This window comes from Sarcophilus harrisii, chromosome 6 (assembly GCF_902635505.1).
Source record: "Sarcophilus harrisii chromosome 6, mSarHar1.11, whole genome shotgun sequence".
Taxonomy (NCBI): domain Eukaryota; kingdom Metazoa; phylum Chordata; class Mammalia; order Dasyuromorphia; family Dasyuridae; genus Sarcophilus; species Sarcophilus harrisii.
The window spans coordinates 218853267-218871461 of record NC_045431.1 but is presented as its reverse complement, the minus strand read 5'-3'; the positions used below and the strand labels follow the sequence as shown (position 1 = coordinate 218871461).

Below are 18195 nucleotides of genomic sequence, written 5' to 3'. Positions count from 1 at the left end.
TGAGTGATTTAGTCAAGATTATGCTGGCAGTTAAAGGTAGTTCTGGATTGAGTTTTGAAGGAAACGAGGGATTGAAAGGCTGTGGTGAATTTTGTGGATGTCAGTTTTATCTCTTCATGTTCCTGGAAGGTAAAGAACTTTTCATATAATCTCTTTTCTCTTCTTTCTCTTGCATTCAGATATGTTTCAGGGAAGTATGTGGTTAAGTTTATTTTTGTTTTTTAAGTGAATAATATTTTCCTCTAGTGTGTTTGAAAGTTCATTGGCCCTTTGGCATGAGGGTTTAGAAGCCCCATTCTGGTAAGGACCCATGTGACCATAGGTAGGTTTTTGCATGTCTCTGGGACTCAGTTTGCTCATCCATGGTGCAGAATTCTAGTGCCATTTTTGAAGTTCCTTTGGTAGTTATTCCAAGAAGGGAGCCTCAATTTCCTCATCTGTAAAGTGGAGTAATAATAGCCCTCACTTTCCTGACTTGTTGTGAGGATCAATTGAAAATATACCATGTAACTACTAGCTAGTTATTATTATTCACTGTGCCATGCTACCTCTGATAACAGAAGTATAGAAATAGAAATTAGTACAAATTGAAATTTTTACTATAATTTTCCTTCATCTAATATGCTAGTATTTAATTCTCTTTTTAAAAATTTCTGTATTGTAGGAACCAAATTTTGTGATGGATAAAGACTTTAATGCTGAACCAACTTCCTATTCTCTTCAAAGTTCTTCAGAACCATTGTTTTCTATTCAGATATTAGAATTCAAAACAAGTTTGTTAGAGGCTTTAGAAGAATTACGCATGAGAAGGGTAAGTGCTTTTTTTTTATTGTTCTGATTATTGTAAACAAAGTATTTGATTTTGATCATATCCTTCATATCCCCTCAAATATTTCAGAAATTAGTTCCTTAAAATATTAGTCCTAACTTAATGCTTTAATGGATTTGTGATCTTTTCCAGTATGGGTGTTTCTCTAAAGGTAAAGGCTGAAACACAATCGTATTTTCTCATTCTAGCTAATTCTTAGGCATATCTTTCCACTGAACTTCCATACAGGCTCTTTCCACTATTCAAGGCGTCCTTGTCTAGGTCTTCTACCTTTTGTCACCTTATCTCTGCAGCACTTGGGTTATTTATTACTCCTCACTCTTCCTATATAATTGGCAACTTTCTTTCTAATCATGTATTTCCTGAGCAATGTCTTTTATTCCACTATGCAAGTCATCTTTCATTACATGTGGTAGACTCTTTACTCATACCATGTCTTTCTATTGCTCTTTGTGGCACCCACAAGTCTGATGGTTGTGCTCTATGACTTGCTGCTATATGGTTGTGAGAAGAATAAGGGTGTTTGAAAATGGCTTTTTGTTTCAGGGCGCAACTTGGGATCACTGTATGAGTAGTTTCCCAAATGCAGCTTCTACTAAGCACTGTTCTGTGCTAGGCACCATATCACTCATTGGAGACACCAAGGGAAAAATGAAACAGCTCCTCAAAGACATTACATTTTAGCATTCTAAGTGAATATACAAAACACAGGCAAAGTAAACTATAGAGTACTTTTGGTCAAGAGGGCCCTAGGGATATCGGGAAACAGTACATGGAGAAGATGATGCTTGAGATAAGGTGGTTTTAAAAAATTTTCCCACATGATTTTTTTTTTGGGCAATTGGGGTTAAGTGACTTGCCCAGGGTCACACAGCTAGGCAATGTTAAGTGTCTGAGGACAAATTTGAACTCAGATTCTCCTGACTCCAGGACTAGTGCTTTATCCATTGTGCCATCTAACTGCCCCTTCCCAGATACATTTTTTAATGAATTTGTAAAATAGTTTGTGTAGTTAAGTGCCTTTCTGTATTCACTAAAGGACAAAAAGGAGGAAAGAAGAAAGGAAGAAAGATAATTGAAATGAGTTTTGAAGGCAGCAAGGGGGTCTAAGAGATGAAGGCATCGCAGAGAGAAAAGACATCCCAGGAGGGGATGCAGCCAGTGTGAAGAGTGTTGTGGGTGACAGACAGCAAGAAGGGCATTATGGTTAGACCACAAAAGGTGGGAAGGGGAATAATGGAGAACAGTTTGGAAAAGTAGATTGGAATATACTGGTAGTGAAGGAATTTTAAAAACCAAACCTAAAGAGCATATATATGTATATATGTTTTGCTGCGACAATTGGGGTTAAGTGACTTGCCCAGCCAGGGTCACACAGATAGGAATCATTAGTGTCTGAGGCTAGATTTGAACTCAGGGCCTCCTGATTTCAGAGCTGGTACTTTATCCACTGAGCCATCTAGCTGTCCCTAAAGAGTATATTTTTGATCTATAAAGCAATTTTGTCTATATTCTCTCAATAAACATTAAGTACTTGCTCTTATACAGATGGGTAAGTGCTGGAAATACAAAGTGACATAGTTTGCCTCATTACCCCTCTGCTCAAGAAATCTGTCCTTAGCTCATTGGGCTGTCCGTATACCTGCATATCAGAATCTGGAATCAGTTCAGCATTTGCTGGCCCTGGGGTAAAGCTACCCTGGCTGAAGATTAAATTAGGAGCAAATGAACCATACCTCACCCCCTCTGGCTCTCCAGCCCTAGGCTTGGGATGTTCTGGACTCTAATCCCTGCCTTTGACTTTCTGGCCACTGGTGTCTCAGACCAGGCACTTACCACCTGTCCTGCCACTGCCTATGCATAACTCCAATCCCTGTTTTCACTTCTAACTCTAGTAAGAATGATAATCAAATTAAGAGTCTTCTTGCTCCTATGAAGGCTCTGACACTCTTGCTCTGTAGTCTTTAGAATCCCTGTTCTATATTCAGAATCCCAGCCTGTCTAGGTCCTTTCTATACTGCTGCCCTTTGCTTCCTTCACCTCATCCATGTTATTCTTATTTCTCCTCTGGCTCTAGCCCAATAAAACTTCCTTTCCAGTGTGCGCTGTGGATCCCTTGTTCTTTTAATAACAAACTGCCCACTACATTAAACTTCCTATTTCATGTTCTTCCTTTTCTAAGTTTATTTTGCATGATTTCCTTTTGAACACTTTGCATTCCAACTAAACTTGCTATTCTCTGAATCTAGGATTCTATATCTTTGGGCCTTTGTATAGATTACCTATTATTCTTAGGTTAAACTCTCTTCTTTCTTCTCTCTCTTCAAACCTTTTCAAGGTTTAACTTTATAAGCTATCTGCTATGAAGAGTTTTCCTTAATGATGATGCTCTTTCTTTCCTTAAACAATCATGTATATATTTGTAGATTTATGTTATACTTTCTTCCCTGTTCCATAGAAGGTAAACTTCCTGAGGTCAGAGACTATTTTAAATTTTATCTTTAGTCCCCCACAGCCTGGCAGCTTGCCCATTATAGGCTTTGACTTGAATTTCCCAAATACCTTGCCTTCCCTATGAAGAGCCCACAAAAATTCCCATGATACCTTCATCATTGTTCCTAAATGATCCTTGAATTAACCATCTTTTGTGTAAGAATCATAAATGTGTGACATTCATACTGACCACTAAAATTAATTGTGCTGTGTTTCTCTAGGATCATGCTTGTCTTGATGCTTACCAGGGTCTGTTCAGACTGCCTCCCCACACCCAGATAGTACAAAAATTGCTAAAACAAAATTTCAAAATGTAAAACAAAAAATATAATACTCCTGGGAATTGTCATTTGGGATTTTTTTGGAAGGTGACTTGTGTATTCTCTCTGTTTCCACGTTTGTCTCTGATTCTAAGATATATGGGCATTTTTCTTTTAAGATTTCTTGAAATAGGCTGTCTAGATCCTCTCCCTCTTCCTCTCCCTGTCCCTGTCCCTCTCTGGTTTTCTCTGTGTCTGTCTGTCTCTCTCTCTCTCTGGACTGATTCTATTTGTTTTGTTTTATATTTTCCTTTTTTGAGTTTTGTTTTATTTCTGGATCTTAGGAACAAGCTGGGGACCTGAAAGATTTCAGTGCTTCTCCTGAGGCAATCCAATTCACCTTTGGATAGCTCTAATTATTAAAGATATTTTCCTTATATCAAGCCTATATTTGCCTCTAGGCAGCTTCTAACAATTGCTCCTAGCACTGCCTTTTGGAGTCAGACAGAAGTCTAATCCCTCATTGGGTGACAAAGTCCTAACCTAAAGATATGAAATTTATTTTTCCGAGTCTTCTCCAGCTTTGTTTAAGCTTTCTCAAGGCCCTGTACCAAGACTCATATTCTCTTGTAAGTTCTCTCTAGTTTACAAATGTCTTTTGTTAAACGCATCAGAAAGAACTGAGTACAATACAACTAATGTAGTCTGTCCAGAACAGAATGCAACAGGATTAGGACCTCTTTATTCTTGCAAGGTATGCTTTTTTTTTTTTTAATGCAATGTAATGAAGGAAGATTTTACTGGCTTTTATGGAAGCCAGATTACCCTTTTCATTTATAGTGAGAACACAGTTTATTAAAACTACCAAATCACTAAAACTGCCAATCTTCAGAAGAACTTCTCTCTAGCAATGCTTTCCCCAGCTTGCACTTAGAAAGTTTAGTTTTTGAATTCAAATGAAAACCTATTTAATCCTATCAAATTTCATCTTATTCAAATCAGTCCAGTATCTTAGCCTTTAAAGATGTTTTTGAATTCTGTATCTATCATCTATGTATTAACTATCCCTTCTAGCTTCCTGTAATCTTAAAAATTGATAATCATTCATTGATAAAAATAACAAGCATAAAACGTGTAGCTCTCTGGGGTGCCCCATTGGAAAGCCCCTTACAAGTTGACAAGAACTCATTCATTAATAATTCTTTAGACAGTCTTTCAATTTAAATCCATCTAATTATACAACCAATCATCTAGCCAATATTTCTTCATCTTTTCCATAAGAATATCATGAAATACTTTTATCAAGTGTTTCACTAAATCACATCGCCACCATTCTTCTGAGCTACAGTTTAGCAACTGTGTAAGAAAAAAGAAATAAACAAGGCCATCTCTATGCATGGGATACTCTTTTTTTTTATTATTGTTAAAGCTTTTTATTTTCAAAACATATGCTGCACGGATAATTTTTCAGTATTGATCCTTGTGTTCCAAATTTTCCCCTCCTTCCCCTCACTCCCTCTCCTAGATGGCAAGTAGTCCAATATATGTTATACATGTTAAAATATATGTTAAATCCAGTATATGTAAACATATTTGTACAATTATCTTGCTGCACAAGAAAGGGAAGATCAAAAAGGAAAGAAAATGAATAAGAAAACAAAATGCAAATGAACAACAACAAAAAGAGTGAAAATGTTATGTTATGATCCACACTCAGTTCCCGTAGCCCTCTCTCTGGATGTAGCTGACTCTCTTCATCACGAGATCATTGGAACTGGCCTCAATATCTCATTGTTGTAGTCATGTTCATCAGAATTGATCATTGTATAATATTGTTGTTGCCATGTACAATGATCTCCTGGTTCTATGCATGGGATACTCTTGATGAACTTTTATAAATTATTTTCTTTTCTAGATATATACCAACCATGCCTCTAATAGTATGTGCAAGAATTTTGCCAGGAATCAAAGTCAAGTTTACTGGCCTTTATCACCTTTCTTCTCAGTTCTTCCTTTCTACCTTTTTTCTTCTTTGGAGTTCTTTAACCAAAAGTCGAGTAATCATATTTAGAACATGTCAAAGGAGTTCTCTTCACCTGTCAGTTGGATTAGATGGGCCCTCCTTCCAAATTGGCATCCTGTGATTTTGTTACTTTTATACCTTGTATCTAAGGGACTATATATATATATATATGTATATGTATATATATATGAATATAGAAATAGTATTTAAGGATATGAAATATGAAGTAGAAATGGTAAGGTATTTAGATTGGAGCCAACAAACAAAAGGCTTGATTTTTTTCAAGATATCATAAGTATAGGAGCAGCTAGTTGCTATAGTGGATAGAGTACCAGCTCCGAAGTCAGGAGAACCTGAGTTCATATCTGACCTCAAACACTTAACACTTCCTGGCTGTGTAAGCTTGGGTAAATCACTTAACCCCAACTGTCTCAGCAAAAAAAAAAAAAAAATTAAATATAAGATATAAGAAGAAGAAAACTCCAAAACAATAAAATAGATCATTCGTATTAAAAAAAGATAAATGAGAAGACATCCAACTGGTAACTTATTTGTCTAAATTCTCCTACCTGTAAGTTTCTTGAAAGAATGCAATTGAGATGATAGGCATTCCAATAAATTAGCTTTTCAGTTCATATATCTCCAAATGGACATTGAACTTGTCCCAGATTGCATGAAAGAGCAGCTGTCATCACATTTGGGAAATGGCCCAGCACTTTCAATGATTTTCAAATTATTCTTGTTGGGGTTCATCACCAAATGATGGAATACTGACCCCCCCAAATACATTATAGTTTGACTTTTGTATGGGCCACCAAAATGATGGGGTTTTGCACCCAAAATGATGGAGTTAGGGAGAGGGGGTTTTGAACACCCAAAGATACTGGAGTTATGTGCCGGTGTTGTGAATCATCTCAAAAGAATTTGTAAACTTATGTTGTTTACAGGAAGCACATTTAAAACAGGGAGATACATACAGAGTAAAGGTAAAAGACTGGAGGAGAATCTATTATGTTTCAGGTGAAGTCAAAAAAGCAGGGGTAGCCATCCTTATCTCAGATCAAGCAAAAGCAAAAATTGATCTAATTAAAAGAGATAAGGAAGGAAACTATATCTTGCTAAAAGGTACTATAGACAATGAAGCAATATCAGTATTAAATATATATGCACCAAGTGGCATAGCATCTAACTTCCTAAAGGAGAAGTTAAGAGAGTTGCAAGAAGAAATAGACAGCAAAACTATAATAGTGAGACATCCCAATCTTGCACTCTCAGATTTAGATAAATCAAATCACAAAGAATTTGTAAACTTAGACCTTTTCCAAACAAGAGGAAGAGTGGGCTGAATCCATAAGGGTTTTTAGCAAGGAAAAGAGTTTTAGTAATTAACAAGGGGAAAGACTAGTTCCCCATCAGAACTCACAATTAATCAGGGGAAAGATGCCATTAAGGTATGGCAAGTTCCTAATGAGTTTCGAGTTAGCTATAACAAGGAGAAAGGATTACACCATTGACTGGGGAGGCTATCCCTAAAAAAAGAGTTGAGGTCCTAATAGACATTAGTAGGTATTTACAGTACAAGTAGATCTTTTATAGGGGAAATATAACCTTTGGGTTGACATCATAAATTGGTTTTCTGATTGGATATAGTAAGGGGAAAAGGTTATGATGATTTTGTCAGTGCACGGTATTCAGCAAGGAACAAAAGACCTACTTAAGAACAAAAGAACTCCAAGGCAGAAGATGATCCTATCAATGCTCTTCCCTATTTGCCACAGAGAGCAGTGTAAGCAGTAAAGTTCAGGTTCTTGCCTGATGCCACTCCTTGCTCTGAAGTCAGGAGCCCCATCATTGTTCCCAAACACAGAAATTCATCTTTTAAGTCATTTTCTCAATGATACCGTAAGACTGTGAATTTTAGGATTTCAGAAGAATAAAAATAGCAAGACTTGCTATCAGAAAGGCATTGTAGTTATTGGCTGCTATTTTCAAGGATAACCTAAGAATGGAGATGGAAAAATGGGCAAGGATAATAGATAGATACCTTCAGTATGGCACAAATATCTAAAACATACTAACAGGTTCAGAGGAAATCCTTCCCTATATTAGTAGGCTTTCTTTGGAGGATTTATGAAAGAACATAGTCAAGAATTGCACAGGATGGGAAAATAGGATTAGATTGCCATCTTTGTTGATGGAGAGACTGCTCATATCAGTGAGATCATGTATTGAAGTAAATGAGTTGAACCATTTCTCAGAAGATGAATATAGAGAGAAATCCAAGCACTAAGGACCAAGCCTCAGTGAATAATCATAATTATGGTTTAAAAACAGTGATTGGAATTATACACAGCAACAAGATTGTACAATGATCAATTCTGATAGTCGTGGCTCTTTTCAACAGTGAGATGATTCAGGCCAATTCCAATGATCTTGTGATGGAGAGAGCCATATGCATTCAGAGAGAGGACTGTGGGAACTGACTGGGGATCACAACATAGTAGTTTCACTCTTGTTGTTGTTTGCTTGCATTTTCTTTCTCATTTTTCCCCCTTTTTGATGTGATTTTTCTTGTGCTTAAACAAGATGATTTTATAACTATGTATGCATATATTGGATTTAACATATTTTTATCATGTTTAACATTGCCATCTAAGAGAAGGGGGTAAGGGGGGACTTTGGAACACAAGATTTTGTAAGGGTCAGTGTTGAAAAATTATCCATGCACATGTTTAGAAAATAAAAAGTTTTAATAAAAAAAAAGTTGCGTGTGTGTAGGGGGGGAATGTGTGTGTGTGTGTGTGTGTGTGTGTGTGTGTGTATCTGCATATAGAAATATATCCTTTCTTAACTATGGCATACTTGGGGATGGGGAGAGAATGAAAGGGGAGGAAAGAATAAAGTAAAAAAGATATGTAGCAAAGAATAAAAGGACAATTTACAGGGAAGTAAAGAAAAGATAGATGCATGAATATAATTTCTTCTACTAATATTTATACTTTCTTGAACTGGTAATTTATTATATAAAAATATTTTTATATATTTTATACTCTCCTGATGTTTTGCTAGGCATATGACAGTGTTCTCCTTTCTTTTATTTTGTTTTGTATTCCTTTTCCGTTTTTAATTATTTTCTTATTTTGTTTTTTTAAATAAAAATTAAAAAAATAAATTTACAGAGGGCAAAAAAGAAAAAACAAAACAAAACTATGATTGGAGACAGAAAATGAACAGTGACATAAGAGGAGAATCAGGATATGGTAGTAACAATTGCTTCATAAAAGTCACAGAGAATTGATAAACTGAGGAGTAAAAAATCTCATTTTTCCATTTGAGTGGTGTTCATTATGGGAGGGATTAATACTTAATTACATGGAGGTTAAAGAGTGAATGGATGGATGAGGAAATGAAAGCAGCAGGTATAAAGTATGTATTCCACAAATTTAACCATGAATGAAAGGAGAGAAAAAGTTTGGTTTTCTCAATGTCGAAGAGATATGTATATCTGGAAGTAATTGAGAAGTAGAGATCACCTACTGGTGATGACCACTTGATTAAATTTTTGGTTGGGGCAACTCATGAAACAAACAAAATGACTCTTAATCCTGTCCTGCTGCTTATGTTTCTTCAGGGACAGAGTAAGGGAAATGGTGGGAAAGGGACAAGAAGATACCAAGAATCCATTTTTATATTATCTTTTTATCAATTTGATAATATTTTAAATGTGAGATCCTTTTCCACTGACCAATGAATGAATGTACAAATTGCTGGAGGAGCTGAATTTATCAATATTTGTTTTTGCTAGAAATGAAACTAGAATACAGAAAGAAGTTTCAGATTAATGGAAAGGATGGATCACAGAAACTTCTTTTTTATTATTTACTTACTTATAAATTAATTTAAAAATTGAGTTCTGAATTCTTTCCTTCTACCCCAACTTTACTCACTTTGAAAGCAAGAAATGTTATATCAATTATACCTGTGAAATCATGTAAAACATATTAGCCATGTTGCAAAAGAAAAATAAGGAAAGTGGGGGAAAAACATGCTTCAATCTGCATTCGGACTCGCATCATTTCTTTCTCTGGAGGTGAGTAGAATCAAAAGTCCTTCAGAATTGTCTTGGATCATTGTATTAATCATAATAGCTAAGTCATTCACAGTTGTTCACCATGTAATATTGCTATAACTATGTACAATGTGCTCCACACTTCAGTTTGTATCAATTCATATGCCTTCCCAGGTTTTTCTGAAATCTTCCTGCTTGCCATTTATTATGGCACAATAATATTCCATTACATTTATATATTTGTTTAGCTATTTCCATTTGATGGGCATCCCTTTAGTTTCTTATTCTTTACCATCACAAAAAGAACTACTACAAATATTTTTGTATATATATGTACTTCTCCCTTAAAAAAAAAATCTCTTTGTGATACAGATCAAGTACTGGTGTTGCTGGACCAAAGGGCATGCACAGTTTTATAGTTCTTTGCGGATAGTTCTAAATTGCTCTCTAGAATGGATGAATCTTTACAATTATTACAATTATTTCATGGGCTATCTAGTTATTTCATCTTGCAGTATTTAAAAGTGTTTGTAAAAAGATTACCACAAATAATTATAGATTATGTATCGGCCTTGTTTGTTGAGGATGAAGAAATATAGAAAATAATTTGGAGGGACTGATTGAGTTTTTCCACATAAGTCATAGGATAATAGCATCTTAAATTCAGAACAGGAAGGGACCTTACAGACCTTGGAGTAGGTCCTCCTCCTGTTGCAAATATATTCTGATATTTGATGATTTTGAAGCAAGGGTGGGAATTAGTGAGGAAAGTTCAAATTATGAGCAAAGTGTGGTTCAGGACAAAGGAGCACAAGAGGCCACAAAATTCTAGGTTACCCAGAAGCCACATATCTTTACATAATGAACACTGTTGTTGAAAAAAGAAAAGTGCTAGACATAGTGATTAACAAGTATTATTGTGAAAAATGAAATAATTTATATTTTAATAGACAGGAAAAAACTTGTAATTAGTGTGGGAAATACAGTGTACAAATGAAAGAGTTTAATCCTGAACTATTTAAGGAAGTAATGAGAGATTAGAAATGAGAACTGGATATCAGAATTTACCTTAATAGTAACTGCAATGCATTTAAGTGATATAAATTTGTTGCTGCAACAAGAAGAGCAGAAGAACCTAGGAAATGCTTTAACAAACATTTGACTTTCTAAGTGGAAAGAAATTGTAGACAGAGAAAGCATCAGTTTAGAATATGAACTTGTTTGTAAAATTTTATTAAAAAGGATATCGAACAGATGTACTCATTGTTTCATAAAACAAAAAGAAACAATAGAGGGTAAAAAAAAAGCTTGAAAAGATGTTCAATTAAGCATAGACATCACAAGAGGATTTAAGAGCAAAAATGGAAGGAAAGCAAACAGAAGAAAAATGGAAAAGATCTGTAAATATTACTATAACAAATAAAAATATTACTATAAGAAACTAAAACAAATTCCATCAAAAGAACAATGGAAACACCACATTACAAGAGGTAGAAATGTCACGAAAATGAATTAAGATGGTAAACTCTGAAATATTGCACAGGTTCCTGTAAGAGATCTGTAACCATTCAGAAGAGTTTGACCTGACCACTTCTACAGGAAATGAATGAAGAATGTCTGTTGCCCAGATTATTGCATATATTCGGATGGAAAATCTATAGAACTTATCTACCAGTATAAATACTTGAGAAAAGTAAAACAGATAGTTAAAGAGTTGGTTTTGAAATTGATCAGAAAGAGGCTTCTGGGAAATTATACAGTTCTGTCAGCGGTTTAATTGCAGGTTCCTCAAATGATTCTAAGTTTTTTTTATAGAAACAAAGAGTTAACTTTCTAATACTAATATTCTGTTGATGGTGCATGCAGTGAGACATAGAATACAACAGTTCTTAAAGGACAAGAACTATATATCACAGGGCAATGGAGAAGTGAATGGGCTGCAACATATAAACCAATGAGGAATTTGGAAGATGAGTAGAAATAAATGATCATCATGGAAATATATGAAAATAAGTGTAAATGGATTGGTCATGTGGTGAGAATGAGAGAGACAGATGGATAAGCAGAGTGTTTTACTGGCACCCTTGAAATGTCAGGAGAAACTTTAGACTTCTTGCACGTTGGGTAGTAATTATATGAGAAGACATGAAAAAGAGTGATCCAGGATGGACAGATATGGATGCTTTGTTGGAATAAACTCCCATATTGATAAGATCACAGATCCATCTGAATATTTGAGTAAGGGATAGAGATAGTGGATAGGAAAATATTGAAGATGCTTGATAGAAGTAGGGTGCATAATTTAAGAGACAAGACCCTACGGGAGAAGGATGAGATTAATAGCATGGGTAAAAGGGCTAGTCTTGGAAAGCAGGAGAGACAGTTGTTCTTGTGAAACAATGATAGGGAGGATGTTTTGAATTAGAGAGCGAGGAGAATGAGGGAGCTCTTGGTAGATGACTTTAATATTATGTCTAATTTATGATGGGGGAGAAAGATTCATAATCTAGATTATAAGAAAGTAGAAGGGCTTATGGAATCCCTCTTACTTTGTAGGAATTTGTGTGGCAAATTCATAGAAGAGTCCCAGAATATTAGTACCACATTCTATCCATAATGGAGGCCTAATTTTAGCATTTCATTTTCTTCTGACAGATAGAAGAACATGAGGGCAGGAATGGACTAAAGGCTGAGAGAACAGCTGGAGATCTTAATCTTATGCTCCTAAAATTAGTATTAAAAGGCAATAGAGTGGTAAAGATTGAGCTGGAAAAACTCTTTGGCAGAAGCAACTGGAGAAATTTTTCATGATTTTAAAAAACTTTGAATTTGGTTCAGAAAACAGTAAGCCAAAAACAATTTTAAGAAATTCCATTGAATTTGATTTTATTGCAAATAGCTTCATAATAATGATTTGAATTTTTATTCTTTAAAAATAGATTTCTCAAATTTTATTACATTTACTCAAAATTATTTCTAAAGAAACAATTGGTACATTTTCATTAGTAAAACTCAGATGCATTTTGTATGATAAAAAGCATGACCCTATTTCAGTTGAACTTTGGAAAAAATATACTTAAAGAAAAAATATTTTATAATATTAATAAATTTTAAAAAGTTTTATACATGTGGACATTTGAAATATTGTGTAAAATTATTTTTGTGCAAAAGAAGAAATAGTGCTATTGTTTTAAAAATATTTTAATCCTCTAATATATGAAGTAATGGAAAGTAAATATTTTGGTGACAGTTTGAAGGAAATTCAGCACATCATTCTATAAGATAAAGTTACTTATATTTTTTCCCCCAAATCATGGATGGAACTAGTAAACACTGTACTACATACATATTTGCTGTGAACTTTGTAGAGCACATCTGGGATAGAAAAAATGGACTTTGGAGTTTCTTTCTTTTGATAATTTATCAGACAAGCTGGCTGGCAGTTTTCCCTCAAGGCTAATACATTTTTGTCTTGTGGTGGCCTACCGCCCTTTACATTTTTAATACAGTATGACCACTCTATTATATTTGGTTAGAGTGCTAATCTGTAAAATGACTTTTAAATTTAAAAGAATTTTGTAATTTGTTATTTCCTGTTAATATGTACTAGGAAGAAAACTTTTCTATTTATATCATTAAAATGGACTTGAATATTAGGGAATTGAAAGGGTTGCTACTGTATTTCTACTTGTAAGTGTTGTATTTATAGGTTATCTATGATAAATAAATTTTTATCATAAACTCTTGAAATTTACTTTGTCCTGATTAATTACAGATTTAGAAGTGAAGTAAAAGTAGCTATCAAATGGGAAATACTTTTCTTTAAGCAAATATGCTTCTTCTATGTAACTATTATTTCCTTTAAATATTACATGTAATGCTCTATTCTATATGTGTTCTAATTTTACAAAGACATGGCATGTTGATTTATATTAATCAACATATTTGTTTAGTATTCATTGTGTGACTACTAATGTATTAAGGACTATGAATCATACAGAAGTAGTATTATGTAGATCCTTGTCCTCAAGTAACTTATAATTTAATTGAAGAGCTGAAACTAACATGAATGTTTTGAATGTTTATATTTTTAATATAGCAATGTATTTTCATTACATTTGCTCAAAATTATTTCTAATGAAGCAATTAGTACATTTTCAGTACATTAACACTATGAAATGGAGAGAATAATACCCCTACAGGATAGAGTGGCTGTGAGGATTGAATAAAATATCTGTGTACCTGGCTTATGTAGGCACTACATAAATACTTTTCCCCTTCTCTGGTCCCTGAAGTGATTAAGGAACAGTGAAGTGATAATTAGTATGTTTTTGATTGCCAGTATGGTAGGAATCGTATGATGTAGAGGGAATTAAATTTTTCTTTAGGTATGGGCTGGTTTAGAGGTCCACTGAGGTCCCTTGAAATTCTGTTATTCTCAGGTTAGAAAGGAAAAGATGAATTTGCATTAGAGAAGGAGGCTTCCTGGATAAGCTGGGAAAAATTAATCTTTGATGGAAGATTAGGATTTTGATAAATTGGCAGGAGGAAAAACACTGTGAGGGTCTCCATAGGCTATTATAAATTGAAGCAAAAAAAAATTATAAAGCGTTAACATAATATGTTTAGTTGAGGTGAAGAGATTGATTCTCCTGGAGAGGAAGTGTTCTTGGTGGATAGAGAACCAGATTTGAGTTGGGGAACCTGAATTTGGGTCCCACCTCAGACATTTAGTAACTGTGTGATGACAGGCAAATAACTTAACCTTACTTTTTTCACAGTAGTCTTCATGAGGAAACAGAATTTTCTTAAGAGAAGAAAGTAATTTTCCAAACCTTAAAATTACATAAGTATGAATTACTCTCTTTTGTGGAAATAAGATTGAAGAGATAGGGTAGGACCAGACTAAGAAAGCCAAGCAGAACAGTTTAGACTATAAGGATTTAGAGAGTCACTATAGATTCTTGAAATGGAACGATAGGATGAAAATAGTTGTTTGAAATGACTAGTGTGAATGTAGTATACAGGAAGGGCTGGATAAGGGAAAGACTGTAGGTTGTAATAATCAGGAGGCTGTTGGAGTAATAAACGCAGAAAATGATAAGACCCCAAATTAGATTGTTGCAGAGGGAGGAAAAGATACTCTGCATATATGAATAATCAATATTAATAAATAACAAGAAGAAAGAGCACACAATAGAAGGCTCAGGTAGAGAACACATTTTTTATTAACTTTTACATCTTGATATTGTTTTCTTCCTTTAATGAAATAGCTCAGGCACTGACTAATCTTTCCATAAAATCTTTCTTGATACCTCTGGCTTAAAGTGAAATCAATCACCTATGGATTTCTTCTTATAGTAGTCTACCTTTTACCACATATATATATATATATATATATATATTTTGCATGCATATTTGATTCCCTCTTTGGCTCTATCCTTCTGACAAAATTTTAAGCTTCTTGAAGACAGAGAGGAGCACTACATCTATATTCACAGCATCTGGCACAATGTCTTGCACATAGTTGGTGCTTGATAAAGGTTTGTTGCTTAATAAATTCCAGTTGAATTAATGTGGTAAAATGAAGACTAGCATTTTAGTTTTCTTAACCTGAACTTTATCATTGTCTTCTCCCTTGAGCACTGGCAGAGTGATTTATGACAGAGTTGAAAGGGAAGGAATTGAGCAAGCTCTGGCACTAGGGTGAATACTTGAGTAGGTTCTGGGATACACATTTTCTTCTGAGAGTTCCATAATACAATTTCCTTATTCTAGAAAACATGTACAATAACTTTTTAAAAATGTATTAATTATACTCTATTTGATGTAACATTTCAAAAGATAAAGACAAACTGTGGATTTTATTTTCCTATTCATATATGTTTATTATTCTAAAAATACTTTGGAACAGTGTTTAAGGTAAAATTCTAGTCTTTAATAAAAATATTATATGTTATTTGGAAAGTTATTTTAAGACTTTTAAACTGTGTTATATTTGTTTGAGGTAGATTTTTTTCTATCTTTAATCAAAACCCGAACCCCTATGAAAAAAATAACTATTTGATGGAATTGCATGAAAAATAGAGTAGCTCAATTTCGTAGGAGGTATATTATGAGTTTGAAAAAGATAGTACAAGTACCTAGCTGCAGTTTTGGCTGCTTGGGCATGAGCCAGCTGTACTTTGTTCCTAAATCTGTTCAGGGTCAGGAATTGAAGAGGCCTGACCAATGCACAGCCCATCTTGTAAAACTACAGCCTGAAGCAAACACTTTAAAAAAGCATGACACTTTCGAAAGGTTATAACGAGTAAATAAACCATCAAATTACTCCTCTTTTATTGTTTTTGTAAAAACACTTAAATCCTTGTAGTCCTAAGGCATATAATAAAAAAAAAATAAATGGTAGGTTCTGTTGTACTTTATTCAAGTTACACTGGATACTCTTTCTAAATTTATTAACTTTTTTATGAGCAACTTAATTTAGTAAACATTTTTAGTACTAACTTTTGAAAGTGCCCTACTAGGTAGGTAGAAAAGAGAAAAATAAAATAAAAAAAGTAAGATGAGATTTGTTTAAACAAATATAATAGTGGAGGCTAATTAAAATTGGTGCTAATGAATTAGCTACTTTTTAGATTTTTTTTGTTATGTTGAGAAATATCCTGTATTTTATTGTTAGAGATGTCACCTCCAAAATAACAAAAATTTTAGAATAGTGATATGTTATTCAACGTGGTTTACAAATGCCATTTACTGTACTATTGTTGAGTTTTTTCACAGTATTCCTATCAAATAATTATAATTTATTTGAAAGTTAACGAAAGTTATCCAGACTTGCTGTGGCTTCCAGAGAAGGCCAGAATTTCTTTCTACTTTATTCATCCCTCTGAACTTTCTTAACACCTGGATTGTAATTTTCTTATTGCAGCTAATTAGATTTACTTTATTTGCGATAAACTCCTTGAGAACAGAGATTATTTATCCCTCATTTTTTGTATATCTCACAGTGCTTCAAAGATATAAGGAATTCAAAAAATATTAGAGGGAATGAATATTATGTGGGTGGATAAGGAATTTGGAAAAAGTTCTTTTGCGGCATTTCTCTCTAGTAGCTATATTTTAGAAAATCCTTAGTACCTATGAGGCACATATATCCAATATGATTTCTGACTTATAGGAATTTAAATTATAGATTAGTACAAATTTGTAAAAGTTGAATTTCAGATTTATGTTTTGTTACTGATTTAAAATTTACAAAGTTTGTTCAATGTGTAAAATCCTTAAAATTATTATTAGTCTGGAAAAAATTCAGTATCCTTTAAAGATGCTCTCATCTTCCTATTGAGCCATCCCTTATTATAAAAGTATCAGTTAAGCAAAAACATTCAATACAGTAACTGTATTCAATAATCTAGATTATCTTTGGTCCTGATAGTTCTCTACTTCTTTATTCTAAAGGCAGAGATATATTCTATTTTCTCTTATTTAAAGTATTCATTGATTTTTTCATTTCCTTGGATGACATTTTAGCCAAATATAGGATGGGAATTATGCATTAATATTTATTGGGTAATTTCTTTTCAAGGAATATGTTTAGTTATTTGAAACCTGAATATTATTTCTGAAGTTATACTTTGCTCCTTGTAAATGAATATATTTGCCCAGACTCAAAGTGGCTTACTTCTGAGAAGGGAAAGAAGCAAAATATGGGCATTTTTAGACATGTATAATGATGGTAGTACTTGTAGGGGATTCCTGGCCCTTGAAAAGAGATTTCAGGTCTCAAAGAGTAAAAATCTCTCTAGCTCGGTCTGGGAATTTTTTGTTTCTTCTTATAGGCTGAAGTTATAGTTCTTATATAAAGTGGAAGGCTTGGAGAAGTTGGGGAAATGGTGGTAGTGAACAGTTTTAAAATCTAACAATTGATTATTGTTAAGGATTGTTAAGGATTGAAGATCCTCCTGCAAAAATTGTCAATCATTTTTGTTGAATTATTTGTAGATATTTATTCTCCTCCCCAATGCTAAGAATATGAGATTAAACTCTTGAGAGTCATATTAGCTCTAATATTTTGTGATTATGACTGATTTCTTTGGGGATTTTACAATCCAGGTGGATTGCACTATCATTGTTATTACAATATAAAAGCATTTATTAAGTACCTAATTATGTATTATATTTTACTAGGTTATGTTCCCTGGAGTTTTACAATTGAAGGCAACATTGACAAGAATAAACATGTAAGACAAATAGAAATAGTAAGCTAATACCAAGTTAGGAAAGTAAATACATTGTCTACATACATTTATAATTCACTACCAAAATAATGATCATTGTCCATGGCTACAAGAAAAAAGCAAGCCTACTACTGGGCTTATACCCCAAAGAGATACTAAAGAAGGGAAAGGGACCTGTATGTGCCAAAATGTTTGTGGCAGCCCTGTTTGTAGTGGCTAGAAACTGGAAAATGAATGGATGCCCATCAATTGGAGAATGGTTGGGTAAATTGTGGTATATG

At 33.8% G+C, this 18195-nt stretch overlaps 1 protein-coding gene across 2 annotated transcripts in view; it reads left to right on the top strand.

Moving 5' to 3' along the window:
- The window catches only part of CCDC73 (coiled-coil domain containing 73), a 122095-nt gene that overhangs the window by 15857 nt on the left and 88043 nt on the right, over positions 1 to 18195 (top strand). For both annotated transcript variants that reach the window (XM_031943119.1, XM_031943120.1), the window contains exon 2: positions 665 to 811. In XM_031943119.1, the coding sequence (XP_031798979.1) occupies positions 665 to 811 (147 nt within the window). The remainder of the gene's footprint in view (positions 1 to 664; positions 812 to 18195) is intronic.